Genomic DNA, 16963 nt, shown 5'->3' with positions numbered 1-16963 from the left:
CGTCCGTACGAGTGTGTGTGCGTGTCCAGAGGGTCCATGTTGTTCTGCTCCAGTTGTGTCGCTCTCTCAGACACCAGCACTGTCCTCCACGGTCCACTTCCTGTCCATTTCCTGGTGGCCTTTGACCCTTGCTGGCTGACTTGAGACTTCCCGGGGGTCCGAGTGTGTGCGTGTGCGTTTAATGAAGCGTAAAGAGTCGCTCGGATGATTTTGCCTCTCCCCTGAATCCGAACGCTATCAAGTCCTTCTGCGACACTTTTGAATCTCACACAAAACATAAGCAACACATGCAGACGAGTGACGGAAAACACAAACAAAAAAAAGGATAAAATGACTAAACACACAAAATACACACACACACACAACTCACAATAAGCAACTCAGCCAAATAAGCACACACACATATTAACGAAAATACAAATATTCCACAAAAATCATCAAACACACAATAAGTACACAAAATATGAAGTTTTCTTCCACCCTGGTGTGAGCTCCCAGTTTCCTCCTTCGGAGTAAGCAAAATTTCACGCAGGGCTTATTAATCGTTGATTTGCGCCACGCTTGTTTCCAGACGCGGCCGAGCGCTAAATTGTCCTTGCGGCGCGTGACTTCAATGGCGTCGTCTTGCGGCGCGAGACGTCAAGGAATTAAATGCCCCTGTCACACAGCAACAGAGGATCCGGCCTGAAGCCTGTGAGGAGCAACCTCCTCAGTTTCCCCTCAATTTTTTCCTCTGAGTCTTTGTTCTGCGTTAAAGGTAGACCCCGAATGGGATTTCAGAGGTGGTATCATCATCGGGGCTGTCTTTATGTGAAAAGGAGCTACTTTCTCCCTGACCCTTGCTCGGCGTGAAAGGTCCACTCTAAATAGGCGCTTGAACTCCACGACCTCATTGGCTGACTTCCAAGAACTCATCCGAGCCAGAATTGTCTACGCTTTCTCACTGAACCTTGAGTGTTTGCTCTGCGTGAAAGGTCGACTTTAAATGGGCGTTTAAAATCCATAACCTCATTTGCCGACTTCTAAGGAAGTATCAGAGCTAGAACTGTATGTGTGTGAAAAGCGTCTGCTTTGTCACTGACCCTCAAAATCGGAACTTTTATTCCCCTGAGCTGCGGGCCCTTCCATGCTGACCTTTCCCAAAATTATTGATCTGTGTGAAAGGTAGTTTCAAAAACCGTCCAACTTCTGAGAAATGATCACGTGGCGAAAACGGGCAAACTGTCCCAGCTGACCTTTGCCAGAGTTATTGATCTGCACTAAAGGCACACTCAAAAATGGCCCAATTTCTGAGAAAGTTTCAGTTTGCGGGACTGTTTTTGTGTGAGAAATGAGAAATCAAAAGGCACTACTTTAGTATCGACCCTCAAACTTGAAAGTAGTGTGAAAGGTAGACACAGAATGAGTGGGTTGAAGTTGACTTACAGTTTCCTACTTCCAAGGTGATATCAGGGACGGTCCAGCATCTGTGTGAAAGGAAATAAGTGCGACGAAGTGAGCGTCTGGATGAAACTTCCCTACATGGTCCCATTTTCCGATCTCAGTTTTCACACCTACGTCTGTTAAAACTGCAAGAAAAGGGACAAGTGGAAAACTGGGACAACTGTGTGAAATTTTAGATTGTTGTCCAAAAAGGTATCGACACGGGGCAGGTGGGGTGGGAATGCGTGAAATTCAACACCTGACTCACTCTCCCGTCTTGTTACGCCGTAATAGATCAACCTTTGCCTTTCTCACAGAGCACACAAAGGACATTTGTAAAGGGGGTTCAACCAAAATTCTCATTTGGCCCGAAAAGTTGAACCAGAAGGAGAAAAAGCGGGATAAAAAAAGTCGACGGTGGGTCGCGCGGTCATCGTGGTGGGTTTCGACACGCTGCCGCTCTTCCTTGCGTTTGCGTGAAAGGGGGCCACTCAATATTTAACGCGAGCTGCAGGAAATGTGTGCGGCGCGGGCGGGAGCATGTTTGATCCATTATTCAGCCGCCTCGCGCCTTTTCTCCCGCTCGCTCTCGTGCTGCGTGAGCGAGATAACGGCTCGGCTTCACGCCGTAATTCTTTTGCATCACTGATTAGGTGGTAAAAAAAAAATAAAAAATATCCCACTGAATTCTGCAGGGGGGCGGGGAACAGGAAAAACAAGCAGGAGCTTGTTTTTTTGTTGTCGTCCTTGTTTTTATCTTCAACATTTAAGGCGGGAAGATTTACCCGGCAGGATGAAGAACACGACGGGATGACCGTAACCTTCCTCTTCCTCCTCCCCCGCCGCCGCCGCACGAATAAACGGCAAAGAAATTTCCTGCCGGCTTCCTGGACGGCCTTCAAAACCGCCGCGGGGAAGAGAGAAAAAAAAATCCCTCAAACCCGACGCTAACAAAACCTTTTATTTCCCTTCCTTCTTTTTCACCTCGTTACGTATGCAAATGAGGCGATCCCCGGCCTCCCGGCCGAGTGCCTCGTCGCGCGCCGGCCCGGAATCCGTGACAAAGGCGAGACGATATTGAGCGGGGGTGCGAGGGCGTGATGGAGAACAGGCTTGGGCGTGGCGCCAGATGATGGCGATGATCATGATGATTCACACCAGCGTTAAAATTTTGGACGGCGTGAAAGGTACATGATGCTCGCGCATTCCAAAAAAGACGGAGGTGCGCCCAAGAGGTGAAGGCCACGATTTCCACTCCATCACACAAATTCACATACACACATTCTTTCTTTCACACTAACACACTCTCATATACACGCACGCAAACACCGGCACACACACACACCCCCACCCCCACCCACCCCCCCCTTCTCTCTTTCTCACGCACCATACTCACGATCTTGCACGAAGACACACGCTCTCATAGTCACTCTCTCACCCACACACACTCAGATTCACACACTCATCACGCTCTCTCAATTTTCTAACCAAGACACTCGTTATCTCATGACTCACACTCACTCTCTCGTTTTCTCACACATAGACTCTAATATCAGACAATCAATGACTCGCAATAACTCCGAAACATTGTTTCTCTCACGTGCTCACACTCACACCAGACACACACGCGGAAACTCTCTCTTTATCTCACGTCACACACATCCACACTTTCTCAATTCCATCGCTCTCATCACACATCATACACACACACTCACACGATATCAAAAGCATTCTCTCACACAGCACTCATAAACTCACAATCTCGCACAAGACACACACACACGCTCTCGAAACACGCTCTCGTTGTCACGCACATGCACTGCATTCATACACTCACGTGGTCACGCGCACTCAGATTCTCACACCCACACACACACCCCCACCATACGCACATCCTCACTCACTCTCACACACACTCCCACGGCGCAGCAGCAAGCCTGACGTTGCGCCGTTCCCAACTTTTGGCTCCGTTTGTGTGTCGAGTCTTGTGAGTGCGGCGTGGGCCCCGCGGCTGCGATGTGGCGCCACATAGCGTTGTGGGCAAAGCGGGCCCCGGGGCGCCGTCACATTTAGCGCAGCTACGCCTTATTGGTTCATTTCACGCCGAGAACACGAGAGAAGACCACCGCGGCCAGATAACAACTTCCTCTTTTATCTCCTCTTAGATAACCGCACAAAGCCTTGGACGAGTTGTGTGTGTAGTGCATGTGCGAGCCGCATGTCCTCATGTGAACACAGCGTGTTGTTGTTTTTTTTTTTGTGGTTAAGATTTGAGTTTTAGTGGCATCGTCACTTGTATGTTTGCATTTTAACATAACCGGCACGCACACCATCAAATGAAACACACCGTTATACACAAGCAATTGAAACACTGAAACACAAAAAAATTACTGAAACACATGCGCCCACGCACACACATTGATAAACAAATGATACACACTTGAACAGTCAAGCTGCACTCACACACAAACACACTTAAAATTAATACACGGTACACTGAATAAGATACACACACACACACACACCCCCACACATCGTGCAAAATCAATTGAAATGGAATACACACAAATAGAAACAGTAAAAATACACACAAACACACACACACACACACACCCTAAATCAATTGAAATGGACAGTGCACATGCACACACACACACCCACAGACCAAACAAGCACACACACGAACAACTGAAACAAACTGACACACAAAAGCAACTGACTCACAAGTGTGCACACACACACACGCGCTCACACACGGGCACAAAAGAGTCATCGTTGTTGATGAAGACTTAAGTGGACTTGCGCAGAGTAAGTTGTGAAAAGTTCTTCTATCGTCGGTGGAAGTTTCAAATTCTTCCTCCAAGTCAACTTCCCTCGGGAAAATATTTTTGACTGAATTTTACTGGAACGCTTCCAAGAAAAACCTCTTCATGTTATTCATGTGCTTGATGTATACGCGTTGTTGTTGTGTGTGTGTGTGTGTGTGTGTGTTAATGAGTGTGTAAATGTCTGCGATGGTGCAGGAAGTTGTGAGAAAGAAACTCGCTCATAATTTAACACTCTCCTCATTTCGCTTATGAAGATGAAGACCAAATCTTTTTTTTCTTGGTGTCTTCTGCTTTGTCGGAGTGACATTTGGGAATTTCTCGCTTTCTGTTGCGACGTGGTGGATCGTCTCACTTCCTATTTCCTTGTTGGGAATTACAAATCCTGCTTGCTTGCCCATCACTTCACTTCCTTTCCATGTGGAACTTTTCGCATATTGTAGAGAACTTTATGTCCTGTCCATGTGGAAGTTTTTACTTACTGGACTGCCTGTCGCTTCCTGTCACTGGGGAAGTTTTCATTTCCGTTTCCTTAACGTCACATGATGTCCTCCAGGAACTTTTCACGACCCTGTAAATGACTTCACTTCGTGTCACTGAAGACGTTTTCACTTTTTGTATCTTATTTTACTCCCTGTCTGTCAGGAAGTTTTTGCTCTCGCGCTGTGTGTCTTTTTCCAAGATGGCGGCGTCCCATTAATGAGTCCCCTGGTCCCCGTGGCCCCTCCCACTCCTCGCCTGCTCCCTAGTGCATCCTAGGAGATTTTCCTGCCACGGGCACCGGCTCTGCAAATTTATTCACTTTTGTTGGATAATTGAATTTTCCTGTCATAGTAGGACCAGACCGCAGGGATGACAATCGCTTTTCCTCCTCCTCCTTTTTTCTTTTTCTTCTTCTTCTATTAATAATCGTCGTTGTCGTCGTCGTCACCCCGCCGCTAATTCTGTACCGCGTCAGATGTGTGTTGATTTACTTTGCTGTTGATGTTATTTACGTTCAGGCGGGTGCGGGCACGGCGCATCCTGACGGGGACGGGGTGCCGGGAGGGGGGCGGGGTCACTTATTTCCAGCGAGAGGGGCACTTCCTGTTTTGATGTGCATGTTAACGCCAACGGCGCTTTTATGCTACAATGCAATGACAGCTCCGATGCGCTCGTATGACATTGTGGAAAACAACATCATGCACGCGTCCATCATGCGCCATCAATCGGCCGCACAATATTTAGATGAGTCAAAAATGATGAAAAAATGGAAAATTAAAACTTCCAGTTTTATTAGACACATCGGAAAGCAACGTGAGCGCGTCCATCAAATGCCATCGATCAACTCTTCTCTTCTGAAGTATTTTGACAACTGAAACTGGCTCCAAAGTAAACGAAAAAAATCGTTCATTCCCGCTTGACACAACAGAACATAATATACACGCTTGTCCTTTATGCGCCATTAGTTGGCCATTCCATTTTCTTGCTGTCTGAAGTGTTTTCATGAGAAGAAACTGATTCATTTGTGTCAAAAAGTAAAACTCGGTGACTTTTATCTGACACAATGGAAAATATTGCAAACACACGTCCATTACGGGCCATCAATCGCCATTGCATTATGATGAAATTTCTTTCCTTAGAAGTGTTTTTTTCCAAAAGACAAAAAAACTAAACAGCTGTCCAATGACACAACTGAAAACATGCATGAAAACGGATCTAAAAATAAAAAACTAAAACCACACCTCTCTCGTGCAATACGACAGAAAACATCATGCGCTAGTGTCTATTAAGTGCCATCAATTGCCACTGTTATGTCGTCTAACAGATGACCATGGCACCAGTATCTTAATAGAGCGTTTCAAGCAGCCAATCTGATTTAAAAGTGAAAAATTCAAACTCTCATATAACGCAACCGGAAAATACATCTCCTCCACTCGCCTCCAATTGCCAACACTCGCCATCAATCACCTTCTGAGAGAGAACTGTCGTATTAAAGTAAAAAAAACTAAAACTGTCTTACAACAGAAAACCGTGTGCATTTTTCCATTACGCACCATCAATCGCCCTCGCATCTGAGACGACCATTCTGCCTTTTTGTCCTTGAAAGTGTGGCGTCCATTGTCTATTGTTTATCTACTTTATGACTTCTTCTTCCCTTTACTAGTTTCCTGCTACGTTATTTTCCCCCAAAAGATGCAGTTTAAGTTTATTGACGAGTCTAAATGAAATTGGCTGGCGACCAGTCCAAGATATTAACTCAAAGCAGCTGGGATAAGCAGCAGCACACCCGCAACTTAACGAGGACGTGCAACAAAGAAAACCGAAGGATGTACACGTACGTGTCTGAGCGTGAATATACTGAAGACCCAGTTTTTGTATTCAGGCCGATTTGTGAACTTAAAGCAAAAATAAACCTTGCAGCTTTAAAGACCTCTCACTCGCTCACGTACACGTACACGCTCACACACATGGACGTGCGCACTCCTCGCAGTGGTCAAATATTTATGCGCTAGAGAAGCTGCACCAGCGATATTGCACTTGAAGTCGCTCCAGGCGCCTTCTGTCCGATTCCTTCACAAACACTAAAATACAAAACGCTACAAAAGCCGAGCATCAAACATGCGCACGCACGCACACGCGGACGGAACGCATCTCCTCACAGAGGACAATCTGAATTTCACACCGCCTGTCACAGCCAGATTTACCCCATGTGGCTGTTCTGTATGGAAGGTGGAAGGCACAAAGGCGAGAGACCATGACATTTTACCGGCTTTTCAGGTCGTATCAGAGGCATAACAGAGGCCGGGCAGTGCGTGTGTGTGAAAGGGGATTAGAGACCAGAAGAGGAGAATGGGGGTGTGAAGTTGAACACCCACTCACCATTTTTTTCACACGTTGTTTTCCACACTGCCTCCAAAAGCTGATTCCTTCCCTTCTGTGTGACCGGACTGTGCGAAAGGTACCGACTCTAAAGTGAAAGACAAAGGAAGTTTCAAAGATCTGTTTGGAAGGGGAGTAGTGGATGGAGGGAATGAAGATGTGACATTTTATGACACTCACCAGTTTTCATTTCCAGAACCAACACCAACATTGTCCACCTGTGAGGTGTGTGATGTTCATGCTCAAAACAAAAATAAAAACAACCCTTTCACACAGTCCACTAAAGCTGATTTTCTTCAGTTTTTAACTACCAGTTTGCTGTTAAGTGTGAAAGGTACCAACATAAAGGCGAGGGACCAAGACAATTTTGCATTTTTTGATATAGTATCAGAGGCAGGCGAGTGCCTGTGTGAAAGAGGAATTGGCAGAATGTGCCAATGGGGGTGTGAAACAGCCACCCATAATGTTACCCCATTTCTTTCCACAATAAACGGCACCAACGGTGAATGGTTTCGGTTGAATCCAATTTTCCACCTTCAGACGTAGTAAGAGTGAAGTGAATCACTTTACTAAAAGCCCCTTCCACACAGCCCCAAAAAACCCTGCTCTTTTCCTCTGTATTGCTGATCTGCGTGAATGGTACAGACATGGAGTGCAGGGACCAATTAAATGTCTTGACTTTCGATTAGCGTCAGCGGCATCACAGAGGCTGGTATAGTGCCTGCGTAAAAAGGCGAACCGGGAGTGTGAGATTTTACAGCAGACGTGTGAAAGGGGAAGAGCAAAACGACACTAAACGCATAATGAAAACCCATTTCACGCTGTCCATTAAAGTCAACTTAACTTTGCTTGTGAAGGGGGCTGAGGATATCTTGTTAAACATAATACAGGCAACAAAGACTGCTTTTGTGTGTGTGTGTGTGTGTGTGCTGGGGTTGTCCTTCAGAGGCCGTAGAAATTAATTAAAGAAATGGGGATGAGGGTGTTTTTGGAGGGGTATTCAATATTCCTCTTTTTAATTCTCATGTTTCATATTCCAAATGTCTTTTTCTTTTGCCGATAAATTCCCATCTCCTTCATTTACTGACAAATCTGACACATGAAAGAATCCCCTCGTCCCTCCCTCCCTCTATATTATTTCCCTCCAACTTCTTCTCCCCTTCGTCCTCGTCGTCCCTGCGTCCTTTAAGTAATTGCCGGCTTATTGAATTTCTGCAAAAGTCGCAAGTTGTTGAAGTGACTGTAAAGAGTGACATGATGAAGTTCTAATGTGACCCGCGACTTTGCACGATGACACCCACCGGAGAGGCCATGGGGGCGATCCGGGGGGGAGAACTTGTGGAAGGGGCGGGACATCTGCAGAAGATGATAACAACAACCAGGAAGCAAAGACGGGATGAAATGATAAGACGGAAAAAGACATAAAACGAGACCATCGTCGTCACTTGGTGGTGAAATTCTGCTTAGTCAGCATTTATTTAGTCATTAATAAACATTTGTATTATTTTGTCATCAACGGTTGGCCAATGAAAAGCTCATAACTACAAAAAAATTCATGTAACGCCAAATTCAGTGTACATGAAAAAAGCACAGTGAAAGCAAAGTGTGATTACTTTTTAAAAGCAGCACTGTAATTGTCACTTTAAATTCAAGATGGAAAAAAATATTTTCAAATTGTTGTCCAATGAAGCGGCTGACAAGAAAAAAAAATCTAACTTGACTTGAAACTATTCAAATGGAAAACAACGAGGGATGTTCTCGGTATTAAAATCCCTTTTGGAGCGTTAAGTCAATCGAAGTTGTTTTTTTCGGGTGACTTTCCAAAAATAAATTTATCGGAAAGAGCACAATGAGGACTACAAAAACGCCGTCTTTCTGACACAATGCGTTTATTTTCCGCAGAATAACATTTTTTGTTGAATTTTGTTGACCTCAAAGCTTGAGTACACTTTGAGAACGTTTTCAGCACCAGGGACAGCTCCAATTCATTTCGGCAGTTGCACTTGCAAGTCAAGTGACGCGTACTTGACACTCACATCTACCACCTTGTCGTGTTGAGAGTGCCGTGTGAAAGGCACAGGCTGACAAATCCCAGATCTTCCTTCCTGTACTTTTATGGTCTGTATACAAAATTTTCGCGGAGCATCTGTGTGAAAGGTACTACGCCGTTGTAACAGAAATATAATCTGACATTGAACTCCCTTGTCTTGTTGTTGTTAATTGGACTTCTGTAGTGACTGGGTTCTGCGTTAATACAGTAAATGGCGGGTATACTTTTACAACTCTGATCTGCCTTTTTAGCGGAATCTCTGTGTGAAAGGAAATACTATTGCTGGGTTATAAAAGTGACATTCAACACCTCTTACTCTGTTGTGTTAATTCTGGATTCTGTGTGAAAGGCAGAGCATGAAAAACACACATCTACGTTCATGACATGATGCATAATCTCTGCATGAAAGGGGAGTCAAAGTGTCTTTTTAAATAAAGCCCAGAGTTGACATATTGTGTGTGTGTGTGTGTGCGTGTCCCTTTAGACATTACATTCATTTAAGCAATAAAGGGGATATTTTTGAAAGGGGTGTCAAGTGGCACACTCTTTCATTTCCATATTTAACATGTTTGATGTCTTACTGCTTTAAAGATAAATTTACATCTGGGAAAAAAAATTGGAGGAGGAGGAAAAGGAGGGATGGTGAGCATCCGGTCGCAGCCCCTTTACTCAAGTCGGTGGCGTGAAATGTCAGATCGTGATCTGGAAATAATTTCCATTTGGTACCTCTGACATCGCCACTCGCCAATCTAATTAGTTTGACCGCAGTTGGGCGATGGCGGCGGCACACTGGATTATATGGCGGTGAAAGAGGGGGCGTGTGTGTGTGTGTGGGGCTAACCCTGGGCAGTGCGCAGATAAGTTCCACACTTGCCGCCAAATAGAGACACGGGCATCAATGAAGCACTCAAACAGCTATAACGGAGCACTTTCTGCTTCCTGTAAGGGGCGGAGCTAACAGGGGCAACTTCATCATGTGACATTTTCCTCATTCACGGTATGATTGCGCTCAAACATTTTCCTCAAAAATGCATAGAATGCATGCATCCAATTCAATTGGAATAAGAAAGAAGAAAATAAATTAAATAATATAATGAATAAACAAGATAATTAAAGTAGTTAATTATTTAAAACGTTTACCATATACGAGTAAAAAAAGAAAAATTAAAAGTAAGATAAAATTATACACAAACTGGAATACAACTACTAATAAAATTCTATCATAGTAAACAAATTTATAAATAGGCTCATGCAATAAAATTTATGATATTCTGAGATAAAATAATGAATTGTATAGCGCTCCAACTAAATATTATTTTAATAAAATATTACGATTTGATTTTCAATTAAACGGATAATCTTATTTTGTTTTTTGAAATTTCCATCCATTCATTAAAAAACATAAATTAATGATGACTGATGATCCACTCACTGATTTGGGCTACAGACTGAATCAGACAAAAATCTGTTTTCCAAAATAAATTATTTTGAAAAACACCAATCGCTTTGCTTTCAAAAATCGGAAAACATTTCCTGTTTGTGAAGAAGTTATGGAGTATTAGAATTTCAGCAAGGTCTCAAAACTATTTATGGATCCATCCCAAAAAGTTTTTGCTTAATTTCATTGATTATAAATTAATCGATGACTTGATGTTTGGCCTCAAATGCAATAATAAAAACAAAACAGAAGAGACCCAAATGTAAATGTACGAAAAGCCGAGTTTAGAGTTCATGACTCAACATTTTGCCGCCTTTTTACACAGGAAGTCCTTCAGGCGCCAACCAACCGTACATCAGCGAGCGGGAATAATAAAAGGCGGGAGAGAAAGGAGGAATAAGAAATGTGCGAGTGAGCGTGTTGGCGAGTCAGCAGCGGCGCCCGCTAGCACTCGCTCGCTCGCTCGCTTCCCGCCTGCAAAATGGAAGCCATGAATTTCAATTGACATCAAGCGGACGGACGCCATTTGGAGGATGTGAGGGGAGGGAGGGTGGCCTGCCTTCTCCCGCCAGGACAGAACGGCAGCGCACCCCCTCTCCCCCGTAGCGTGGGATATTAGAGAATGATCTAATGTCACGCGTGGGGAGAGAAAGGTTACTCTCTGCATACGCACTCCACATTTGCCTTTTTGCCTCACTGACCTTTTCCACACTCTTTTCTTCTCCCGCTTTCCCCCAATTCCCCCCCACTCAGTGCCTTCTTCTTCTTCCTGTTGGTCTACTAATTGGATTTGTTTATGCACCTTCTTTAACATACCTGACAATGCTGGCGCACCCCCCAACCTCAGCACTCCAACTCCCGCAAAACCAGCTCAACAAACCCTGTGTCGCATGGCAAAACTTGTGAACTCACGCACCCCCTTTAAACACCCCAAATCTTTGGTGCACCCCGACCCCCTGCACCACAAGCCCCCTCAAAACCATTTAACACAGCTTGTTGAATATCTATAGATTGATTTAGGATGATTTTGCATCAAAGAACAGCCATCATGAATTTCTTTTTTTTTTAGCCTCACACCCATTTTGAAATCCTGACAAAGTCGGTGCACCCCTTCCTAGGACACCATAACCCCCTCAAACACAATTTGTAATGAACATCTATTGATTCATTTTGGGTGATTTGGGATTATTTAAAAAAAAAAAAAAAAAATGTAGTTGCGCACCCCCTTTAAGATCGTGAAATGCTTGGTGCCAGCATACCCCTGGGTAGCAAAATCCCCTCCAAAACGTTCTTTAGCATCTATTGATTCATTTTTATTCTGGTTACATTATGGAAAAGCTGCAACAAAAGCGAAAGCTGCACACCCTTTTTAAGATCACACAATAGAGCTGGCGCACCCTTACTTTGGAAACAAACAAAAAAATAAACCCAAAATGATCCAAATAAACCCGATTTTACCATCTATTGATTGATGTTGGATGATTTTACATCATGGAACAGCTGGCGCAAAAGTTCAACAGCTAGGCACAGTTGGCGCACCCCTTCTCTCAGCACCATAACCTCTATAAAATATACTCATGAATATGGTTTGTCATTGATATATAGACGTTTTAATGATTTTTAGATTGTAGAATAGGCCTAACCAAGTATTTTAAACCTGCTTCAACATGTTTTAGTAACGCACCCCTTTCCAACAACAAGACTGACTTTCCAGCGCAACCCTATCAAAACATACATTTTATGTCATATAATGTGTTTAATGGTGCACATTATCTACAAACCTCTGACAGAGTTGGAGCACAACAATCCCCTAACCGCACCCCCATCTCAAAAATAGTCGTAATACAACCTCTACATTTTAAATAAACTTGGAGTGAAAACACATCAATGTTGGCGTTTTTCGTCTTTGGCACCCCCTGGAGAGTGCCCACCGGGGGGCGCGCACATCCCACTTTTTCTATAAATGTTTCCACACATTACAGTTTTAATCTTGCGCACCTCAGAGCCCCCCCCCCGTCCCCCTTTGGGAAAGCTGTTGTTATATATGAAGTTAATTAAAGTTTGTTTTCAGGTGGTTCTTATTGTTGTTGTCGCCAAGGCTATGGGACTTATTAAGTGTGTGGTGTGTTTTGTGCCCCCTCCGCCCCCCCCCCTCCTCCACTGCAGACCTGAGGCCCCTCCCGGACGTGGCCATGACGGGCAACTGCACGCGTGAGTGCACCGAGTTCGGCCACTCGGACTCCTGCTGGATGCCCGGCCAGCCGTCGCCCAACCGCAAGGGGTCCAAGGGCGCCGCCGTCCCCCCCAAGCTGTCCACCTTCGTGCCTTACCAGGAGATGGACGCCGCCCGCGACCCACCGCCACCGCCGCCCATGGCCAACGGCAGTCCCAAGCCCGTCCCTGTGGAGGAGCGTGGCGTGGGCGGGGCCAGAGTGGCCAACATGCGCTTCATGACGCCCTACAGCAGTGCCTACCCCCTGGGGGCCGCCGGCCAGACCCCCGCCAAAGACTGTGGCCTGGAGGAGATCCCCCTCAGCCAGGCGGTGGAGTTCCACTCGGCCGCCACCCCCACGGGCCACGCCGCCAAGAGGGAGATCTACCTGTGAGGGAGGCCCGTGAGCCCCGATAACCGTCGATCCCCGTTGACGCTGCTCACCTGAACACCTCACCCCTCAAACACCTCTCTACACGACCCCAAACCACCTCACTGTCCCCCTAAACACCTCAACCGGCCTCAAACACTGCTCCACCCAAACACGTCAGTACCACCCCAAACCACCTTCCTGCCCTGCACACCTTATCTGACACCTCACTTACCTCCCTGAATACCTCACCACACCCCCAACCACATCCCTGCCCAATTAAACCACCTTAGTGTCCCACCCGACTCCTCACAACACGCCCAACCACCTCACAACCCCTTGAAACATCTTAATGGGCCATCACACACTTAACTCAGTCCCCAATCACTTCGCCACACCATTAACCACTAACACGTTACCCTACCAAACACCACATCTCAACCATAACCACCTCAAATGCCCCTTAAACACATCCCACTTCCCTCCACTCTCTCACTTAAGACCTCACAGCTGCCTGTAAACAGGTCATTGGGTCCCAAACCACTTCACCACACCCCCCAAACTCTTCCATAGAGTAATAAACTCATTAGTGCCGCCCCCAAACACCAACCAACCTCGTTTACGCACTGCCCTAAACCTGTCCCCTAAACACCTCACTGCCCAACTAAACTCCTTACTGCCCCATCCAAACACCTCACTACACCCCAAACAACTCTCGGCCCTATCAAAGACCTCCATCGACAAATCCATCTCCAAACCAGGCCAATGCCCTAAACACCTCGCCACCCCTAACAAATCGCTTCTCGAGCACCCTTAAACACCTCACCTGTGCCTAGCTGTGTGGTAGCACAGCCTCCCTGATCCCACCTACCCCTACGCCCACTCTTCTAGGCCCCGCCCACCTGGCTTTGTGCCAGCCAATCAGCTGTAAATGAGGAAATGGAAGGAATGTATACAACAAACAATACTTTGTGTCATCTTTTTTTGCCCATCGCCCCCCCCCCCCCCCCCCACCTCGAGTGAACTTTCTTGTAAATCCTTTCACAGTATTCTGTGTGACTTTGGACTTCTTTCTGTGGATTTTTGGGAAGAATTTCCCCTCAACCGTTCTGGACGTCAAACAACCTGGTCTGTTTTTTGTTTTTTTTTCATTTTGTTTAGTGGTTGTTTTTTTTTTTTTGTTACCAGGACGTTTGCCTCGTTTACGCACGCCGGGAATCTTTTTCTCCCGGTTTCCACATGTAAATATGGCGAAGCTCACGTGACGTCACGCCGCTGGACTGATGAGTTTTGCATGTACAGACGTTGTTGTCTTTTTTTCTTCTCTTCAGTATCACAACACACTCTTGACGGGACAAAACCGTTGGGAAGTAATCCACAAGCCCACAATGGAAGTGGAAATCTTCCAGGTCAAAATTGAAATTGTCATTGTCGTCATCGTCATTTTGAGAGCTGAAGGTTGTAAAGAAAATCAGCAAAAATGTACAAGTTGATTTTGATTGAACAAACTTTTTTTTTTTTTTAGAAGAACAACAATTGTTTTGTTTCATCTTGAGAGGAGCCAGAATGTTGACAGAAAGTATCAAAGCGGCGGCGCCCCCTTCAGTCCAAAATGTTCACATCCAAATTTTTTTCTCGCTGTTTTAAAATTGTTCTTATTACGATTGCTCTGGTTATTATAATTAATTTGTCACCTTTTGGGGTCGCTTTAATATATTTTTTGGGTGGTGTGGGATTCAAAATATTTTTTGTGTCATTATTATTATTGATATTAATATTTGTAATGTCGGCCATTTTGGTGTGAATTTTGTTTCTATTTTGTCGGATTAGTCGTTAATTTAAAAAGTAGGTTGTGAAGTACTTTTTCCATTTCAAGACCCAACACACAATTCTGCCTTCCTCCTCTTCTTCCTCTCCTCGTCTTTCCTCTCGCCCCGGCCGTCAGGAATCAGGTCATTTTTTTTCCATTCGTGCCTCCCGAGCGGCCGGCGTGTTTTGCTACATGAGGTAAAGATGGAGGACGGAGGTTACGCTTACTCTTTGCCACCAATTAACCTCCGCTGACCCTCAGTGGCCTTTTGCCGCCTCTGTTGGTTTTGTGAGTGTGTGTGCACGAGAGTGTAGTTCATTCCTTAAAGTTTAAAGGCAGCGTTACAAATTCTTTTAAGTCTTAATTTGAGACTTTTTGACCCTATAAAGAAAAAAAAAAGATTTTCTTTCCCTCACTTTTATTTATTAGCATGCCAGAAAACACACCCAAAAAAAACATCACTAAGGTCGATGGCCAATGTAATTACACCTAACTCCAATTTTGGGGCGTTCTCCATCATGAGTAGACCCACAAAAACGTCTCAAGAAGCCAAGCTCAAAAAAAAAAAAACAAGACATCTGCCATTTTTGAATGTTTCAAATTCAGCTCGATATGATTTAGCAACATGGAATTTGGTGGGCGTGCCATGAGTAGACCTACAAAAAAGTTTTTGCAACATTTCTGGCTCCCCCTTGAGAAAGAAGCAGTTCATTCGCCTAATGGCACAGTTGCCTATGTTATATATTAAAATCTCATATAAAATATATAGATATATATATATAAAAAAACAATTGCGAGCACGTTGCTATTTTTTAATTGATATTTTGACTAAGTTAAAAATGACTTGGGCAGCTATGTTTTTAGGCTAAAAAGTTAAGTCAAAATAGGTTTGTTTTCGCATACTTGCCTCGCTTGCTCATTTTTCCAAATGATTTCTTAGATATTGTCACAAAAGAAGAAAATTCCTTCAGCTCTCAACCAAACTCGAAGGTGAAGCCGTTCACAAATTCAAGCCGACGTCATCCAAGCTCCTCCCTCCTGCGCATGCTACATGCTAATGCTAACACTGAGCGCGTCTTACATTAACGCCACGGGGTGCCTTGTGTAGCGCGTACCGCACGAGTGGCGAGAGTCCGAATCTTTTAGTTTCTGAAAACGGGGAAGTCGGGTTTGACGAGAAAAGCAGGTTGTTCAAATTATTTCATAAGAAAAGAAAATCTTTAAAGTTCATTGAACTATTTTGTATTCCAAGACAGATAACGTACAATTTGACACAATTTTTTCAACGTTTTTATTCAATCGAGTGATAAGCGTTGGAGCTGACATTTCCCACAATTTCCTTTTTTTTTTTTTTTCGTTGACTTTGTATTATAATTATGAGCATGAAACAAGCAGACTATAAATATAAAAACGTTTTTTGGCTGTCGCAATTTTTTTCAGTCAATCAATGCTTTCCTGTATCAATATGTGCTCTGCATTTTTTATTTATTTTATTTATCATTTAAATTTTTTTTTTTTTGCTTCCTTTTGAACAAAATGTTAGTGAACGGGCACACTGTGTTTTTATACTTCCCAATTCCATCGCCATCTGATCTGCTCACACCACGACAATGAGCCACAAGCACAGTCGGGTCACTTCAAACGTGATAAATGACAAAAAATCGCAAGCTGATGAGACAATGAGAAATTTGAGCTCCAAATTGCTCAACCGTATGAGAAGTGCAAAATGAGGACGTTCAATACCAATTTGTAATGATCTCTCTACTTTACACGATTAATTTTAGCTTCGGACAGGAATTTGGGTTCCTTCAATGTGTTAAATGATGAAATCGCAAGGAACTAAAATGAAATTCCTTGCGGTCATTCAAATGAAATGAAATGCAGAAGAAAAATATTTGGGAAGACTTTCAACTTTAAAAGGAAGTTGGTGTCTCAGTATTTTTAAAATGACTAAATTCTAAGTTAATGAAGTAA

At 44.3% G+C, this 16963-nt stretch overlaps 1 protein-coding gene across 1 annotated transcript in view; it reads left to right on the top strand.

Annotated features, from left to right (window-relative positions):
- The window catches only part of LOC148338645 (protocadherin-1-like), a 106652-nt gene extending 90885 nt beyond the window's left edge, over positions 1-15767 (top strand). Inside the window, exon 5 of the mRNA XM_088293831.1 lies at positions 12764-15767. Within this exon, the coding sequence (XP_088149957.1) occupies positions 12764-13203 (440 nt within the window). The 3' untranslated portion in view covers positions 13204-15767. The remainder of the gene's footprint in view (positions 1-12763) is intronic.
- Positions 15768-16963: the final 1196 nt, after the last annotated feature.

Source organism: Idiotropiscis lumnitzeri, chromosome 4 (genome assembly GCF_059441095.1).
Source record: "Idiotropiscis lumnitzeri isolate Australia: NSW breed Sydney's pygmy pipehorse chromosome 4, RoL_Ilum_1.0, whole genome shotgun sequence".
NCBI lineage: Eukaryota > Metazoa > Chordata > Actinopteri > Syngnathiformes > Syngnathidae > Idiotropiscis > Idiotropiscis lumnitzeri.
This window is presented reverse-complemented; position numbering and strand designations above follow the sequence as displayed.